General features: G+C 31.0%; 1 protein-coding gene across 1 annotated transcript in view; it reads right to left on the bottom strand.

Annotated features, from left to right (window-relative positions):
• The window catches only part of LOC124537255 (thrombospondin type-1 domain-containing protein 4-like), a 159,054-nt gene that overhangs the window by 66,192 nt on the left and 71,761 nt on the right, over positions 1 to 21,101 (bottom strand). The window contains exons 3-5 of the mRNA XM_047114029.1: positions 12,487 to 12,556; positions 9,274 to 9,410; positions 195 to 327 (exon numbers count right to left, since the gene is read on the bottom strand). Of these exons, the coding sequence (XP_046969985.1) occupies positions 195 to 327; positions 9,274 to 9,410; positions 12,487 to 12,556 (340 nt within the window). The remainder of the gene's footprint in view (positions 1 to 194; positions 328 to 9,273; positions 9,411 to 12,486; positions 12,557 to 21,101) is intronic.

Raw genomic sequence — 21,101 nt, forward strand, 5'->3', positions numbered from 1 at the left:
TAATAATTGTGTTGTAGATGAAGTTTAGGAAGAGAGTTAATTGATGTTTTCACATCGGGTTCACTGGTGAACAAATGAAATTCTACCAAATGAATATCCCGACCACAATGGAGCTTTAAATACATAGCGAATCCCTGTAATCTTGAGTTGTAACTGACTACTACTGTTGGCTGCAGTTAAATGTAATTACATACTGTTGTGTTGCACTCGTGGTAGCGCCGCGCGAGCCCCGGACAGTCGGGGACGCTGGCCGCGCCCGCGTTTCGCGTCCGACGTATCCTCTCCGTACTCCGGACCAGCTTTCTTCTCTTTCTACTGCGTCGCCATCTGGAAATTAACAAATATACCTTTGTAATGAAATGAAAATTTATACAATTTCTACTTTAAAGATTACCATAACACATTTTAATAAACTGTAATAGACTGGCTTTGAGCCATTAACTGATTGTACAGTCGGGATAAGAAAAGGTTCGTCAATTTAAGGTCAATTTTCATGTGCTCAGAATGAGCGATTATCTGCTTTACCGTGAATGACGTATTGTGTCGCAATGATGTTTAGATCCAAAAGGTACTAAGAGTTTAAGACTTGATAAAGCAATGAATTTAGAAACTGACGAGGGTTTTCTTTTTCTGATTGTACTTTTATATAACAGTGACAACATAATATATATCCATTACTAAGCTCTAATTAATATACCTAATAACTAATGAGTTTCTTGCCGGTTCTACCCAGTAGAATCTACATTCCGAACCGATGTTAGTTTTTTAAAACGGTTCTGTGACGATGGATGATTCGTGAAAAAGATGATTCAAAAGGTTGTAAAAGCATACTTAAATAAAGTAGGGATATTTGGATTTAATTTGATATTAAAGGCATGCTCTCTTTCAGACAGCCATATGATGACGCTTGCAACTTATCGTAACTGTCACAATACACACACACACACACACATGCATATGAGAATATGGAAATAATTGTAATTTTTCAATTTATTTTAATTGGTATACAACATCTCCATGAGAAGTGAATTATAGATCTAATTACATAGGAGTATCGTTGTTGAGTGTGGATGTTTGGTCATTGTTTGTTTGTTAACATAGCCTTTGTAATAAGGCACTTTATTTATTTTGAATGAATGTGTGTGTAAATATACATATACATGTTATGTATAGCTAACAATAACTAACAAAGAATGAATGTAATCAGTGGCGAATTTTCAAATTTACCGATAGTAGGCTAGTCAGTACTAATTTTTGCCGCCCCTACTTTTTTGCAACATTTATGATTTGTATTCTATTTTCCTCATTATATCGTTTTTTCCCTTTATTAGTGTTTGTGAACTAGGTAAAATTTCTGTCAGTACTAGATTATTTCTCCAATCCGCTATGTAGTGACAAGTATTCGGATTACGGACGTAATGTGTATGCATATAATTATATATATTTTTTTTTTTTTATTTCTGTAAGATAATAACAAATTTGGGCTAAATTTGCCGCCCGTCTAAATCTGCCAATAGGCTAAGTAGGACTATTGGTAAATCCGCCACTGAATGTACTAATATCTTATTTTTTTTGTATTACCGATAGTAAAACAACTGTTAATAATAATCATATTCCAAATTTACAATTTAATATGTCGAGACATTACGAAATTAAAAATATATAGATTAAAGTATGTATATAATAAATTTACGCATGTGTAACAGCCCTTATGTCCATAATCACTAGACTAAAAAAAATCTTTGTAAACAACGAAGTTCTTTTTCTCAGCTTAGATTAACTAACTGAGATTACCATTAAAGGAAAAAGCGTTTTGCCCCCTCTAGTAACCTTCCCCTTTTATTTTTCTTCTGTTTCTGATTTTTTTCTCTTGTGTGATATTATTCCAAATTATTTTCTTAATTCATTCATTATCATATTCATTTTTTTAACTATTTTCAATTGTTTTTTTTATTTTTGTTGCAAGAGCAACTTTGTTCCGAAGTCTATTTTTTTTTTAAATTAAATATTATAATAAATGTAAATGAAAAATTTATTAAAAATAAAAATAATCAGTACATATAAGAAACAGGCGCCACGTAATTAAAAAGTTATTTAAGCATTGAGCGCTTATTATTTACGGCGTTAACACAAGTCACGGTCGTCATTGCTTTTTGATTTTAATTTAAATTGTTCTCGAGCACCCTTATGAAGTACAAACGTATGTTAATGAACGAAACATTACATATGGAAATGGATCTCGCCTGTACTTTCGTGTGGAAAAGTGTACCTATTGTTATAATTTTTTTATTTATGTTTATTCTTTTTTTGATTACGGATTACGATCGGTACTGAGGCATTAAAAAAAAATTATATGTTTGATTAAATTGAGGCAAAAATATACCTATCTCGTGATGAAAAAAAAAATCTTTGAAGAAAATTAAATGTGAAAAAAAACAGACATTTGATCCTGTATAGTTATCCATATTAATTGTGAATAAAAAAAATTTCTTCGGGAATAAAGGAGTAAAGTCTTTTTTCTCTTTAAAACTTGAAGACAATGTAAACCTTTTTTCTATTCGTCTGTAATTCAAAAATATATCGAGATTTTTTAAATTACAATATTTAAAAATAAATAAAAGAGGAGAAGTCTACCTCCATTGTTATTTATGTAATTGATAGTAGTAAACTACATTTATATGGATTTTATTTTCACTTTAAGGGGATTTTGAACAGCAGATTAATGGGAGACTAATTATTTTAAATGGTGATAAATGCGACTGGTAAATCAACAACGAATCAGATGGTAAAATCTATTAACACTTTTTCACACGACTGTACAATAGCATCAAAATGTAACTTACAAAATCGTATTGTTTCAGCTCATCAGTGGAAGCACTCGGCAGGGCGCCACTTTTGTCCCGTAATTAATATTACGATTTCAAAACAGTTACATCACCTATACATAGTAATGGGTGGCCATAACAACGCGTAGGTATTGAATTGTGATACGGTTTTTTGTTAAACACTATTGTTACTATTCCTTTTCGTAGAATCGTCAGTCGATATGTTTTGTTTTTGCTCCACGCTACAGTAGTATCGTCATTATAAAGCAGGCTTCTGGTGAAATTGATCGTAAATTTTTTTTAACAATTTCATCAATATTATCCGTGTTTAAGGTTAATAGCAGACTAACTATGACAATTTTAAATGACAATTAAAGAAAATTTTTAATGACACAATATGTATAAAACACAAGTCAAGTATTTTTTTTAATAAATATGATTATGATTTCAGGCTCTAAAGCAATGTGATACAGCAAACTGGCTATCACTCAGCTGAGGCAAACGATGAGAATACCTCATCCTATCTGCCTCATCTATTCTTCAAAACAAGAACAACTTAAGTCACATACAAAATGTAACACTATATTATACATAACAAGTGAAGTTAAATAACAAACTTTGACCTTGAATGAAATTTGCAATTTGAAATTGAAATTGAATGATATGACACCATAACCTAGATCTAAAACTGTCGTATTTCATATGGATTCGTAAAATTTAAATTTCGAATTCGAAATTAGAATCGACTAAATTGTCATTCGTGATTTGGAATTAAAAACGATATAAGTTACTAAGTGGAAGTGTCGTATTACAAATGAAGATATGTCAATTAAAACCTTTTTGTAGCAAAACGGTCGTATTTATTATGGATTAGTAAAATTTAAATTTCGAATTTGAAATTACAATCGACGAAATTGTCATCCGTAATTTTGAATTAAAAACGATATACCTAAGTTGCTAAATGGAATAGTGGTTTATCACATCTGTTATAAATGAAGATATATCAATTAAGAATTTTTTTGTAGTAGCTACTATAGCGGAACTATGAACAAATTTATGATATTTAATGTACATATTATTATATTATATTATGTTATTTATTACAGATTATGTATATGCTATTTTAAAATATTAAAAAAAAAATAAAAATAAAAACTCAGTGTGACGTCTCCCAAGAAGACGAATAAAATCTAGCGAAGATCTGCTGATGTTTAGTATAAAATATAAAACGCCAAAATGGTTAAAATAGAATGTAAAAAAGGCACGGGCATCATCGAGCCTGTGGATGTTGTAAAATAAATAAAAAAATGTAAATAATACACGAATACACAAAGAAGTATTGTTGGTTAAATATTATTAAAATTAAATGAACGCATCGTATTACTTTTAAACAAATGTTCATTAAACTGTAATAGCAATATTAAATGCTACCGCCATGAAATTGATGGCGAAAACCAATTATACAATATCATTGACGCGATCAAAGGAATGTTACGAATGAATACAACGATATATTCATTTATAACGTATTTTACAACACATATGACGCAAAGGTTGCGTTCGTATAATCGTTAAATTACGGTTTAAACACTCGGTTCCGCACATAAAGCGATTGTTAAAATAAATTTCGATTCAGTTTCGATTGGACCGCAGGCAATATTTTGCGGTCCACGTGACCAGCTGGTGCGGTCGTGTTTGATGGCTCTTAATGTAATTAATTCAGCTTAATTGTTTTAGTAAAATTAAAAATGACATATTGCTCGAGATATACGTTATACGTTTATGTAAGAAGTAATTAGAATAAGAAGAGATTGCCCAGTGGATAGATCGATTGCATCTTAACCGATGATTACTGGTTCAAACCCAGGCAAGCACCACTGAGCTTTCATGTGCTTAATTCGTGTCTATAATTCACATCGTGTTCGGTGGTGAACAAAAACATCGTGAAGAAAACTGCATGTCTCTAATTTCATAGAAATTCCGCCACATGTGTATTCCACCAACCGACATTGGAACAGCGTGGTGGAAGATGCTCCTATCATTCTTCTTACAGGGAGAGGAGGTCTTAGTCCAGAAGTGGGAAATTTACATGCTGTTGATGATTGATGAATTAGAATCTCATCACAAATACGACTGTGTAACATCAGAATTTGATGCGACATTGATTATAACACACACGTGATCTGAATCTAAATGGCGGAACATATTTTGTATTGCAGTCAATCGAGTTAAGACACCGGGTAATTATTTTTATTAATAAATACTATACCCAAAGTTAAAAAAAAAGATAACCGCATCAAAATCCGTTGCGAAGTTTTAAAGATTTCAGGTTAAAGAACTTTATTACCCATAAAGAACCTTACAGTTCACTTTACAATGAGCAATACATATATCTTATATACAAAATTTGTTTTTTTGTGGTATAATCTGCGGCAGTACATATCCACATTGATCCAATAAAGATAAATAAAAACAATGAAAAAAATTATGTAGTAAATGCTTAAAATTTTAGTAACATTAAATTGTGTTTGAAATAATCTTTACTATTTTATTCACGCAGATTTAAGCATACATAGGGATAAAGAGATAGAGAAAGCGACTTTGTTTTATACTATGTAGTGATTTATTTTTTATTTATACTATCCATAGAGAAGGTAAGTTGTCCTAATAGTTACATCTGTGACACTAGTAGAGTTTTGTTTATTCTGTGATCTATAGAATCAAACATGTTATATCTGTGCTGTAATTGCACATATACAGACATATATATCATTTAAAAGACATGACATTATTAGTGTACTTAAGAAAATGCGTGTACGAATATTTATATGACCAGCATCAGAAGAACCGCCAATGCGTACTCATATATATATATATATATATATATATATATATATATATATATATATATTTAATATGAGACAACATCACATACATTACTCTGATCCCAATGTAAGTAGCTGAAGCACTTGTGTTATGGAAATCAGAAGTAACGACGGTACCACAAACACCCAGACCCAAGACAACATAGAAAACTAATGGTAATCTACATCGACTCGGCCGGGAATCGAACCCGGGACCTCAGAGTGGCGTACCCATGAAAACCGGTGTACACACCACTCGACCACGGAGGTCGTCAATTTTGTTGACATTGTTTATATTATATAAATAAAAATTCATAAAATAGAAATATAAATCGAATCCAAATATCGAAATCCAACAGACCTATCATATAAAACGCTTCAAGATAAGATCCAAACGAGATTTAATCGAGCTGAGTTATTTTTCTACAAATATATGTATATATAGCTTCGATATACGTAATCGTGTTAACACAGACAACCGACCACTAACACGATACACACTGACTCAGCGCTATCTCTAATGAACCTACAACATTCACATAGAAATTCGAAAACCGGTGCAAACAATGATATAACAATCAAACATTAGCGATTGGTTCTTAAATTATTGTGCGTCAATCAAAGGCGCTGTCGAAAATAGTTGTAACTTGTACGAAGGCCTGTGCCATCGTTCGTTCAATATTGCCTTAATTTGGTATGTTGGACGTAAAAAGGGCGATCAGGGTCACAACGTATGTAGCCTTTGACTTAATGGTTGGTACTGATGGCGAAACCACATTAATTATTGGTTCCCGAGTAAATGCAGGTAACTCGACGTCTACGCGCATATAAGACGTAGTTTTTGTTTGTGTCTGTTGTAATGTTTTGTTAGTTTATTGTTGCATTTGTTAGTTCACAAGATTGAAGTGACGTTAAGGGACTATACGATGAATCTTGATATCGATATGATGTGATGTGTTGAAATATAATGAAATTGGAGCTTTTTAGTTTTACACAACGTATATTTAATTCGATTATATCATATAGATCAGTGTGATTTTAGCTCTAGGTATTTTTAACTTATTCCTGGTAATTGTATTTATTACACGGTCTGTCTGTCCCATTCTATGATTGAATCTTTAGAATTGCGCAACGGATTTTGTTGCGGTCTTTTTTATAGAGTGATTCGATAAATCGATTCGAATTCGATTCGAAAACAATGAAAATTTTGGAAGTTTCTAATGTGATGTCGTAAATAATCAAATTCTGTAGTATATTTAGTATCAGTAATACACCCGTGCGAAGATGGCGTGGCTAGTTGTACAATAAAATGATAATTAGCTAAGTGTAAATGATGATTTTAAAAATATACGTTCGTATATACTTTGAAAGGTATCAAAGGGGGTGACTTTTTACGTTAGCAATAATTTATATTCCCTTTTTTTTATTACTATAAATCTTAACATTGGATTAAGTAGTTGATATTTTTACAATGCAGCACAGTTGTAACGAGTAAATTATGATATCTCAGGTACAAAAGCGATCGCCGATGCCGCCACAGTATTCTTTTTTGATCGCCCCTACTATCGGTCTCGTTATTAAAATAGTACACTACTTATTTTTTTATGAATTGAAAACATATATTTTAAGTAATGACAGATTTTTTTTCGTTCGGTAACAAAAGTGATTACGAGTATGACTTATTATAATAATTCAAACGATAAAAAAGTGACTTAAATTGACCATAAAAATTAATATGATGTTATACTATGCATCTTTTTAAGTTTTAAGGTTTTTGGAAATGGAGCTTCTTTTGGCTCTTATTGTTATTTATGAAAATAAAAGTGAATTTTTGTGTTATATCCAGATTTCAGTATCTACTTATATAGATTATCTTGATACATAATTATAAATCAAATCGTTAATGCAAATGTTTCAGAGATACACGTAATATTTTATATAAAATAAATGTGCATAACAATAATTTCTCATTAATCATAAATACGAAACTACGCCAGAAACAAAATTTCGCCTTAAAAACTTGAAATAACTTATAACAACAAATAATAAAATTAACAAGCTTTTATTTTATTTTTTATTTTACCGTAGTTAAAAAAAAATTAAGTATAATTCGTAGTTTTACATTTGTTTTTTTGTGCCTGCATTGTATTTTTAATTTAGTTTTTCCAATATAATATTTATTTCAAAATACAATATAAACGTAAACTCGATCTGTTCGAGAATCAATAGTAGCGACGTGATCTGTATAAGGTTCTCCTGCGGTGGGCAGATATCCTTTACAGATTACGCGCCGTATCATTAGATATCATTGTGATCTATGATCTACGATCAATGGCCATCGCAGGGCCGACCACGTGAACTTGTTACTTACCGTTTTTGAATAATGATCCGGCTATAAATTTCTATTCAATTGTAACGATATTATTAACATTTTTATTTTAATTAAATTACGACAGTTAGAACTATTTATTGTCTCCAATGGAAATTTAAAATTTGAAGCACTATTTTAAACGTAACTATTTCACACAGTGTAAAATTAAAAGTTGTTGTTTTATCGAATTTCGTAGTAATAAATATTTATTTCTTTATCATTTTTATATAATGTAAACATATTATCTATGTATATCCAAAAACGAAACGGTGGGGAAAACGCGTTCTAGTGTGGAGACCGCGTCTCGGCAAACGTAGTGTAATACGTCCTGTAAGGCACGATGGAATGACGATTTACGCAAGGATGCGAGTAGCCGGAGAAAGACCACAGTGGCGTGCACTTGGAGAGGCCTATGTCTATATATGGAACTGGCTGATGATGATGATGATTATGATGACATCCAAAATAATATTCATCGAATTTTCAATAAGTAAATTAAAAAAATTCTAAATTTTACTAGATAAATATTTCCGTTTAGAACATGAATTCGGAAATACTAAAAAAATGGCGGCTTCTAATAATGAAATAAATTAAGACAAAACTCGACCATAGACGACTCGACGATAGAATGCAATCATTAATCTTCTTCAACTGTTGACTTGTTTGTTTTTCCGAGTCAAACACGAATTTCGTTTTTAGTTTAACTCAGTAAAGGATATATTTTAATTTAATCTATCCCGTTATCTCTTAGGATGAATGTTATAGATAGTTAATACCTCGTTCGATCGTCCGATTGTTGTCGTTTTATAACATGTTAATTTGTGTTTTGTGGTTTATTTGTTACCTTGAAACTTGGATAGTCTATTAAATCGGTGTTACCAGAGCTATTTATCTTTTTAGTTAGATTAAATAAATGTGACTTTAATTTTAATTACTTATTTTTTTATATGGCAATTCTTACGATTGTGTTTTAGCTTACTATTAATATTGTTACTCTACTGTAAACTGTTTTTGTTTTGTAGTTCGGAAACTCGCATAATGTTTCGTAAGATTGTACTGCGCTTTGTATATATTTGCTATATACAATGCGCAGTACAAGCTTACTGCGTGTGTAAATTTATGAACCAAAAAGTATTTACTCTCTTTCTCTTACTTTGTTCAGCATTATTAGACATATTCGGTAGCTGTATTCCATAATATAATAAACATTCACCTAGTAGGATCCCTTGGAAGACAGTGCCTCTCCTGCACGGCGACTCCGCCGCCGCAGGTCCGGGAGCAGGGGCTCCATGCGCCCCAAGCGCTCCAGGCGTATGTCGTTACGTTCGTTCGTGTTTGCGGCGAATGAGGCTGGAATGTGTAAAATGGTTTCATACAGACATCTAATATATACTGTTTATATATTCAAATACATTTGTCATATACTAATCAAGAGTCGAGATGGCCCAGTGGTTAGAACGCGTGCATCTTAACCGATGATTGCGGGTTCAAACCCAGGCAAGCACCGCTGATTCATGTGCTTAATTTGTCTTTATAATTCATCTCGTGCTCGGCGGTGAAGGAAAACATCGTGAGGAAACCTGCATGTGACAAATTTCATAGAAATTCTGTCACATGTGTATTCCACCAACCCGCATTGGAACAGCGTGGTGGAATATGTTCCAAACCTTCTCCTCAAAGGGAGAGGAGGCCTTTAGCTCAGCAGTGGGAATTTACAGGCTGTTGTTGTTGTTGTTATACTAATCAAATTTCCTGAACTACAATGAGCCAATTTTAAAGCCAGTCACTGGTAGTAACCACCGCCAAGAGGTATTGGGACTCCAAAAAAATGGGACAAGGGACATGGGTAATGTATTAGTTTTGTAGGTTGGTGGCGCATTGGCGATATAAAGTATGGTTAATATTTCTTACATCGACATGTCTTTGAATGTTGGTAACCAATAAATAAAATATAAATAAATAATATGAGACAACATCAAACAACATTACTCTGATCCCAATGTAAGTAGCTGAAGCATTTGTGTTATGGAAATCAGAAGTAACGACGGTACAAACACCCAGATTCAAGACAACTAATGATAATCTACATTGACTCGTTCGGCCGGGAATCGAACCCGGGACCTCGGAGTGGCGTACCCATGAAAACCGGTGTACACACCACTCGACCACGGAGGTCGTCAAATAACCATCAGAAAGCCTATTTGACCGCCTACCTACACAATAAAAAAATATTATTTACTTTACCTATAGTTGCACTGGGTTTAACTGGATCTTAAATGAAACTCTAATTAACGTATCATTGTGAATACGTTAAATTAATTTTGATATTGATTCTATTTACGACCTCCGTGGTCGAGTGTTGTATACACCGGTTTTCATGGGTACGCCACTCTGAGGTCCCGGGTTCGATTCCCGGCCGAGTCGATGTAGATTACCATTAGTTTTCTATGTTTTTTTGGGTCTGGGTGTTTGTGGTACCGTCGTTACTTCTGATTTCCATAACACAAGTGCTTCAGCTACTTACATTGGGATCAGAGTAATGTATGTGATGTTGTCTCATATTTATATTTATATTTATATTTATATTTATTTATAGCAATCCACATTCGCACGTGTTTAACACGAATACAACGGTATCACGTTTCGAGTTCTTAATGTGTCGATGTTTATTTTCAATCATATTGATAATATATATTCACTCTACATCTTAGCCTTCTCAAGGTCAGAGATGGCGTCTAACGAAGCACGAGAGCAATACATTACTCTTTATCTCCTTTTGATATCGTGATATAATAATACAAAATTACCATTACTGTTTGCAAAATTAAACATGGGACTTTAGAATCCGCAGCCGTATAAGCCAGTAACTAGAGCAGCGAGGAATGTATTCTTAATATAAAAAAAATAAAAAAAAAAAAAAGAAAAAGGCCCCGACGAATTGAGAACCTCCTCCTTTTTTTGAAGTCGGTTAATAAAGAAAAATAACGAGAAATTACAATGATCAGAGTAACTGATCGGCTGGTTTTTCACTTCCAAAATCAGTTTGTTATAATTTTGACATGCATATGGAATCCTGTTGTATTGAACGTATCAATAGAAAGTAATAAGGGCGACAATCCATTGATGATATTTTTCGATAATCTGTTTTAATGTTAAGTTAGAATAAAGTATTAGAACATTTGCAATATAGGTACCCTCTTTGTAAAAAAATAATCTAAAAATGATAAATGATAAATTATGAAAAAACAATTTATTTGTATAAAGGCTAGCAACATTACAATAAAACAGATATAAGCTTTTTTGTTTTGCGGGTTGGTTTTGCTGTATAATTACAGCTGATAGGGATGAGGCTCATGTCGCTTACAGAAACTGCTGTAAGTAGCTGGCTATTATATAATTATGTTAAATTAATTATTTAAAAAATAATTAAAAAAATTTAAATAATTAATTTCAAAAATCGAACTAGTTACAAGACCCTTTTATCGACTTGAATTACAGTTGTCTCTAATATAACATTCGTCTTATAATATTAATATTATTCTTTACTTCCATTGAACCAAACGGTCTCACAATTGTTACCATGAGATATAAAAGCAATAGATACGTATCAGGCAGTTCATAAAAACTTAAACTTTGATTGCCCACGCAGTTTCTATTGGGGACATTATTGATTGTTCATTGACGTAACTAAAATATTCCGCTTAGCAAATCAAATAGGCATCATTAGACAATGAGGCCAAAGTAATAGTAATGACCCAACAGTAGGGTATGTCGAATAGTTATTAATTTTAAATTTTCTTTAAGTCAAATGCCAATAAAATTATCAATCACAAAACGACTCACATGTGTGTGACCATAACCTTACATGTGACTAGTATTAGGTAATTTTTACCTAATGATGTTATAAATTATATGAATGTAAGAATTTTAATTCAATAATAATAGATTGAAAAATAATAAAAAAATACTCTTAATTATGTAATATACAGTAAGTTTATATCAAAGTTACTCTATTCATAAATTGTATTTAAATATTTTCCATTTAGTGTTTTTTTTTATGTATATACATACATTATATTTATTAACAATATATTCGTTAGTGATAGTTCAGCAGAACAGTAATCTTTATTGTTTTCCAAAATTAAATATTTTATCATTACTCTTTACTCTCCTATATAACTGATTGTAATCATATATTTATATGTTGTCGATCGATTGATGTCTTAACGATCGATTTTAAAAATATAATCTGATGATTCCATAGAAAATTTACAACTTTTTAATTAATTTGACTTATTTCTTAAATACGAGGAATATATCAAAGTATTGTGAGTAAATTTCAATACCTTTAAAAAAATCTATTAATCATTAAATATTACTTTGATTTATTGTACTGAATATGATAATTAATAAAGTAGGTACTCACTGGCAAGCCGACCTCGGTACTCATATTTTGTGCATGTGTTAGTGGTATTCTCAGCCATACTGCGATTAATCTGTAACAACAAAAAGGTTTTATATAATATATTTTTATGTGATGAAAATACTACAGTTATGAAAATATAAATATAAAATAAGTTACGAGTACGTAAGAGCAATACTCATTATTGTTGTATGTTGTAGAAATAATCATCATATTATCGTAACATTATAATATCCTTATTTGGCTACGTTGGTAATGTAAGAAATGGTTTCTAATGGTTGTTTGATTCTTAAACCAACCACCATCAATGTCTTCAACATCTTTTGTCCGTGTATTTTATGTAAAGATCTTCTACTTATTACATAAAAAAGTAACGTGTTCGATTTTGTCCGTTTTATGGGTATGTGTGTCTTAATTATGATTAGGAATAGTCACGGAAAAATCAATTAATTACACAGACCTTTTGTTCATTATGTGGGACACATTAAAATAATGTAAAAAAAAAGAAATAGCTACTGTACAAAATAATCATGACCGCATGGTATGGCGGCAGGAATGCTGCTAGAATTTCTTTGAAATGCATTTTCAATTCTCGGAGCGATGTATTAATGAATCAACCTATCCATCAATGGAAGCAATACTAATTAAATTAAGACGGGACGTTATAAGTTTTAAAAAAGTTTTGAAATAGAGATGAATACTTGCGGTTTGTAAAATTCAGCATTTCATCGGCTCCAGCCTTATCTATTACTAGCGGCCGACCACGGCTTCGCTCGCGTATTAGTATATAAAAGATAAAATATAAAAAATAGGGATATGGTATCGCGGACTTTTTTGTAGAAATAATTGAGACGAACCAGGTAACGAACATTGTTTTTAATTTTAAGCAACTGTTTCGGCAGCGCACGCAAATAATTCTGTCTTATGAGGTCTTTTTTCCGACTTGCTAGACAAAAGTTGTGATAGCTCGGTTAATATACATGTTATAGAAACAATTTATAGTCTATAGCACTCAGGAATAATGTAGCTTTCTGACAGTTAAATTTTTTTTAGAATTGGATTATGAGTTCCAGAGATTACTCCCTACATACTAATTTACAAACTTAAAAATTTTACCTCTTTATAATATTAGTATAGATTTCCCTAATCGGCTATACCACATTCTATCAACATTAAAATACGTGTAATAATAATAATTTATAAGGCTTTAAAATGAAAGCGTCTATAATTTCGTACGCGAGATAGAAGTGAAGCTGCTTTTTGCAAGTTTTTCTTTAGCTGAGGCGACTAGTTATTTAAATCTTTTGCAAGCCGAATTAGATACACTTTTATTTTACGGAAATTAATAAAATACTGTTGAAATTTTACATGACAGTTCAGTTCTGATGTTAATTCATATTTATTTAAAGGATGACTAGATTACATCTCCTGGATTGGCTCCAAGCTAATTACTCCTCTACAGTATGATACCAAATGGAATACTATAAAAAATTTTCTTTTGTTAATTGTTTCTATTAATTCATTGTTTGTTGAATGTTAAATAACAAAATCACCAAGATGGTTATTTATAGTATATGTACATAACTACTATTATGATTATACAGAAATATATGTATATATTTAAACTAGTTCCCCGAATACAGCGAGCACAATAATTATTTGTTTAAGCTAGACATATCATGTTAATTCACTAATTGAATTCCCGGCAGCGTGCAGCAGATAACGAGGATGCAACTTGCATCTCAGTAGCATCTGGAGCGAATGAACCTAATTCGACTTCCGATATCGCTATTTCTGTTAGACGACTTGTTGTAAACAATGTTGGTGTTTTAGATTTACTTAATGTAAACATTGGATTAAAGGACATTCATCGACATTTTTATAAAGTTTACTTAGTATTAAAAAATATAAAATAAAAAAAAATATATTTCAGACTAAGTTCATTAATCTCTAATATCATTTGATGGATGAGCAACTAGAGCAACTGATGGTAAGTGGTCATCACCACCGATACACCATGGAGCTTAACCATTCCTTGCACCGCCAATCCGCCGCCGCCATATATATGATAAAAAAACATTTATGAAGTAATTTATATAGCTAGACTAAGTTCATGTATCTCTAATATCATTTAGTGGATGAGCAAATGGGCCACGTGATAGTAAGTGCTCACCATCACCCATACACAATGACACTTAAGAAATGTGAGGCATTCTTTGCAATACCAATGTAACAGTAGCCTTGGGAACTAAGATGTTATGTCCCTTGTGTTTGTTACACTGGCTCACTCACCCTTCAAACTGGAACACAATACTGAGTACTGCTGTTTGATGATTTTAATTTATTGATTTTATTGATTTGAAAAGTTAATTCTAAAACATAGATTAAAAATAAAAAAAATGTATCAGATAACAATTAATTATGTTTTTTGTGTTTTACAGTTCGACATAGCCATCTTACTCATTGCTTAATGTATAAATTTATGATTTTTTAAAGGATTTAAATTGATTTTACTTTCCTGAAATTATATCAATAGAGTCGATATAGTCCAGTAGCTAGAATTCTTTAATCTTAACCGAAAAATCGAACTCCTTGTATGTATACGTTCTTGACATAGAAACATCGTCAGGAAACCTACATTTGTTTGATCAAAACTGCTGCTTGATAATAGCAAATGTGTATGGTACACATTATCACAATATCAAGTTTGGTTTCATACAGACAAATTCCAAAAAAAATATGAAGTTACTGGAGCTCTAAGTGTAAAAAATTGTGTAAAATCATATTGATACTTTTTTGGTCGTAGTCGGTTATAAATGTAATTATGATTCAAGTTTACTTACTGTCAATCAAACCAAGTTGGTGTTACGTTTCAGGATATGAACTTCGAGAGAGTTAAGCATTTCGGTATTTAATTTTAGCAGCAATAAGGCCTCGTTATTACAGTTAAGCCACCGCATATGGTAATTGTAAAGCGTTGCTGTCGATCACGGAGATAAATCTTTATATTCTATACGACCATTTTGTATGAACGCTTCAATATCTTTGCCCTTAGCGTATTATCTCGTCATCCGAGTTTTATGGACAATATATAAGTGTGATAAAATTCCGCAGACATTTTTAACTTTACCGTTTCGTATATTCAAATCGTTTATAAATAATACATTGGTAAAAAAGGCATATTATTCGATACAAGATTTTGTAGATGATAAAAAAGCTTGAAATTAATGCCTGTTGACTCCCAGGCCCCTTACATTACATACATATATAATTGTATTTAACTAATATGATTGTATTTTTTAAATGTCGAAAAAGAGTAACTACTGAGTTTATTGCCGGTTCTTCTCGGTAGAATCTAATTTCCGAACCGGTGGTAACTTCACTGAATTGTAAAATAACGATTCAAAAGTGCTTGTAAAAGCCTACTTGAATAAAGTTTATTTTAATTTGATTTGAATGGTGTTATTACAATTATTCGTGTATGAAGAAACCAACTATTCATTTTAAAATTAACTAACATTCTGTCCACATATAAGTTTATAAACGAAAGTCATATCATATTGTGTTCTTCCATAGATAACGTGAATAACATTGAAATAGGTATTTAATGATGAAAACTTATACTGTATATGTTTTTCTTGGTTTTTGTCTTGCCTGAAAATAAAAGTCACTCGTGTTATATTGACGATTAACTGTAATACGTTATGTTTTCTCTTAACTATTAATAATTAATACAATAAAAGATTTACATATTTAATTTCCGATAATTTACGATCGCATTGCGATGACTTTCAAATTAATTCTACTAGCTGTTAAGAGGCTTATACCACTAAAAATATGAAAACTTTATTAACATATAATTATATTTATGATTAAACATACGCGCAGAAGCGGAAAAGCTGTCAACGTAACGCGTAGACAGGGAATATATAATGATTAGCAACAAAGGGCCAAACTAATTCGTGTCGAACACAAACCACACACACCATTTATTATTAAATAACAATTATAATTTCCGTCACAGCCCCGCGTGTTCTTTATATCGCCGATCGGTGGCGCTTTGAATATAAAGTGAGCGATAAGATCGCAAAGGGCTTGATAAGGCTCACCGTTTATTGTGGAACAGCGCGATATAGCACAGCATTATTATTATAAGTTAAAGCTAATGATGTACACACAAATGTGCCACAGGTAATAGTGGCGTTAGAAGGAGTAGGTAAAGGGATGGCAGAATTTTTACCAACGCATTAAAACAAATTTTATATGTTTAAGAAACATAGCAAATGTTTCTTTACTACTGAAAGGAGATGAATTATAAACAAACTATTACACTATGTAAATTTTACTCACGGCACACAATTTTTATTTTCAATATTTTATTCAACTCTTACACGTTACTAAATTTCGATTTTGATAAGCTACTACTACTTATACTACATGGAATGTTAATATGATAATGATAAATAAATGATATGTGATTCTATTGTTTCTTGGCGGTTAAATTAATATTTTTATATTACATACATAATTGTATTTAACTAACATAACTGTATTATTAAATGTTAAAAAGAAGTAATTACTGAGTTTCTTGCGGAACCGGCAATCTCGGTAGAATCTACTTTCCGAACCAGTGGTAGCTACACTTAATGTAGTTGTAAAATGAGGACTCAAAAGTGCTCATAAAAGCCTACTTGAATAAAGTATATTTTGATTCGATTTAATTACAAATCAATCAATCATTGTACTTTTTTAAATTAACTTACATATTAAATATGGAAGCGATTTCATAATAAGAAAGAAGGCAGCAAAATTTCAAGTTTAATTAATATCTTTGTTTATATCTCGCACAGTAGAGCATCAACCTTACTATTTATAATGTGTGTCGAAGGTATGAATGAACACAATAAATCTATTTATTTACCGATTTGTGTAATGTATTCAAGCGGCATGTTAAGCGTTCTGATTTTTAGGCTATGGGAATGTCATTGAGCATCATTTGAAATGTTTTAACTGCTCGAGCCAGACTTTGTGTCATTTCAAATTTTAAATAAAGAATTGGAATACATTCTATTTATTTAACGTATTATTAATGTTCTAAAAGACGTAAATATAAAAAAACAAAACACATTAACGTATCATTTTAAAATAAACATACGTCCTTTTGTCATACAACGAATTAAATTCTGGACTAAAAACTAAATTTTGTCGAAGATTTGAAGAGTTTCTAAGAATTAAAAAAAAAACATACCTATCATAAAAATGATTAAATCTTAATAGGAACGTTCGAAGATTCGATATAGTTTTTGTTACTTTTTTTATTTATTATATTATAGGGCGCATTCCGCCTCTTTTGTTAGTCAGAGCTAATTCCAGGCTATTCTATTGTTTGCGAATATATACATAATCTCAGAATATCTTCGGACAGGCTACCTCACGATGTTTCCCTTCACGGAACACGAGACGAGCTGTAAATACGGATTTAGCACTTCAAATGATGCTTAGTTATAAACAAGCAATTTTCAGCTAAGATCCACCTGTTCTATTGGGTCTTAGGTCTATAGGCATAAACCCTATTCTAATATTATCACGTGATTTGTATATTTGCACAAAGCTTCATAAAAAAAAAATTAAAACTGTTAAGAACTCCTTGAATATTAAAAACTTAAAAAAACTTAAATAAATTAATTTCGAATCAATAGCAACCCCTTCAGTTTTTGTAACGATTCATATTCTTTTTTCAAAAATTGTATTTCAATAAAGCATATTTTGTCCATAGATTTTGATTATAATCAATACTCACACAAAAGTAATCTTTATGGAACGGACTAAATTACAAAACGTAACATATTATGTATATATGTAAAAATATTCATAAAACTTTGATAGAATAATGTTGTCCCAATACTGTTTCGATCACACTTAAACAGTGTTGACACTGAACACGTTGGAAATAGGATCATGTTTACAACGACGGCATTTTTCAGTTGGCACTGGCATATTTAAATATAGAACGCGTTGACATATCCCTTACATGCGACGATTAGTCGTTAAATCGTATGATTTATCTTTTTAATTCTGAAATTAAATTAAACGAGACATGATGTTTACGGATTAAATTAACACGATTTATATTTTATTAAATCATTAGTAATTTTGCAATTTCAACACCTTCAAAAATATTTGCCTTTGTTTGTAAAATGATTAGTAAATATTAAAGCACAATATTTTTTTAATTGTCTTATTAGCTATACTAGAAATCACAATAAGTAACTAATATTTATGATAACTAGAAATATTTTTTTTAAAATATCCTACTTAGGCAAATTATATTATGAAAATATTATTCGTTGATATTTTGGAGTAATTCTTCCAAATAAATATAATATGTTATTAATACGATTTTTAAATGTATAGGCATTAAAAAACTGTGTCACCCAAAGTATGTTTGTAAAGAATATGTCGCTTATCCCATGGGGCATTAGGTAGCTCACATCATCAAGGAGTGTCCACAGTCATGGACGGGTGCCCGCTTGCGTCACTTACAGAGTAATCTGCCGATAAATCACAACTTCTGGTACGATGAGATCACGGATTTCAGTCGCGCACCAATGAAAGACGTACCTAATTTGATACTCGAATTTATGCAGCGTTGAAAACTAATTTCGAATCCGTTCGATATTTGAAATTGTTAAGTGTCATACATATACGACCTACTTGTTTGTTTTTGAATGTTTTTTTTTTTTAATATTAAGTAATTATTATATTGTAGTAGTTGTGATTTAAATGTAATTTTCTTTATTGTCTCACATAACGACCAGTATTATATATTTGAACTTGAACAAAAGCTTAAGAACTCGCGTACACTGTTACGCTGAGTTCTTTGATAAAGTACATTAGTAGCAAATTTCATCAAAAATAAACATGTAAACTAATAGAACACATTGAATATCCCTGTTGAATGCCGGACTGAAACCTGAGATCTCCAGTTACGAGACACGTGTTCGGTACTTTGGATCATCTTAACTTACTAGTCCATGCATAACTACTTAGTATGCAGTCCATCGGTCGGTAGCTATCTAGGGTTTATAAAACTCCTTTAATTGAGGGACATACATACATAAAACGTTTTTTGTTTTTAATTAGGGTACCGCTGTGGCATTACGCAGAAATAATGAACCATCATTGTCACAATCGGTTTAATGGCGTAGAAATACATTGATGAAAAATTAGTTTCACAATAGATCTTTTAAATAACCGCATAATAGTGAATAATTTCATATGTCAATATTATTTACGTAGCTTTGAAATGAGGTCGAAAAATTTCGAATTGTACAATAATATATAACAATATATCTTCTTTAATTAACAAACACTAATAAAGAATTATGTAAATTACAAGTAATATATATTCTATGTTCCATATATGTGTTTAATATATTGTCTGTGGTGATAGAGCAATTAGTCAAATTCGAATTTGGAACGATGTGTTCGATCGAACGCCATCTTTAAAATGTTTGTGTTAATGCGTATAATCTTTGGTCTGTTTCGATAGTTCATTTTCTTGTCGGAAGACATGAAATGTCGATGCGTCATGATCGAAAAGTATTTTCGTCTCGATTAGTCTTGTTACTGTTTGATATTCAAGTTGATCAACTTATATTTATACAACATACTAGTTGATGCTCGCAGCTTCGCGCGCGTTGTAGGAGTTTGGTTTCACGTGTTAGGCAAAAAAGTAGCCTATGTTCTTTCTTGGAGTCAAATTTGCTTCATACCAAATTTCATCGAATTCGGTTCAGTGCTTTGTAAGTGAAGGAGCGACTGTGAGACAGACAATTAGAGTTATTGGCACATTTATATTATTAGGTATAGATAAACAAAACTGTATTCACACGTTTTATTAAATGTTTTTTTTACACTCAATAATAATATCTGTAATGTTGCTAAAAGTATTGCAAATGGTAAATGGATAAATTTTACTTGATTATCATGAAAATAATTTTAAATTAATATATTATTTATCGTCTGTGTATTAGCATTCTAATACCTATGTTAAGTTCATTTGTATGTAGGTATTTGTTACATACATATCAAAGATTTTTGTAATATATTTTATTGTTTATTATTTATGGTTTTATAAAGCAATTTTATTCAAACAAATTTATAGACTCATCAAAGATTGGCTGTTTGTTTATTTCAGTAACAAAATCATTTTTAATCTGTAAGTCTACCATAGCCAAATTAAAGGTTTTATTCTAGAATATATCTAGATTACATATCAATAAAGCTTTCTTATTCTATTTTGAAATTAATATTGTAATATAATTGAATTGTATATCTCTCTATGTTATGACTATTCTGTCTTTTTAATATAAAATACCACAATTGTACTTATATGACAATAAAGTAAGAGATTAGTGTACGCTTCACACGAAAAGCTCTTACACTAAATACGTATTTATTTAAACTTTAAGACGTAAATGGTTTCTAAGTGCATAATAAAAATCACATTACTTAAGGTAATAATTTACGTTTTGTGTTTTTAAAATCGAATTATGAAGACAATATCTATGGCCATAAATTGCTCGGTCTCCTATTAAAACTGACGAAACATTTAA

This window comes from Vanessa cardui, chromosome 18 (genome assembly GCF_905220365.1).
Source record: "Vanessa cardui chromosome 18, ilVanCard2.1, whole genome shotgun sequence".
NCBI classification, from domain to species: domain Eukaryota; kingdom Metazoa; phylum Arthropoda; class Insecta; order Lepidoptera; family Nymphalidae; genus Vanessa; species Vanessa cardui.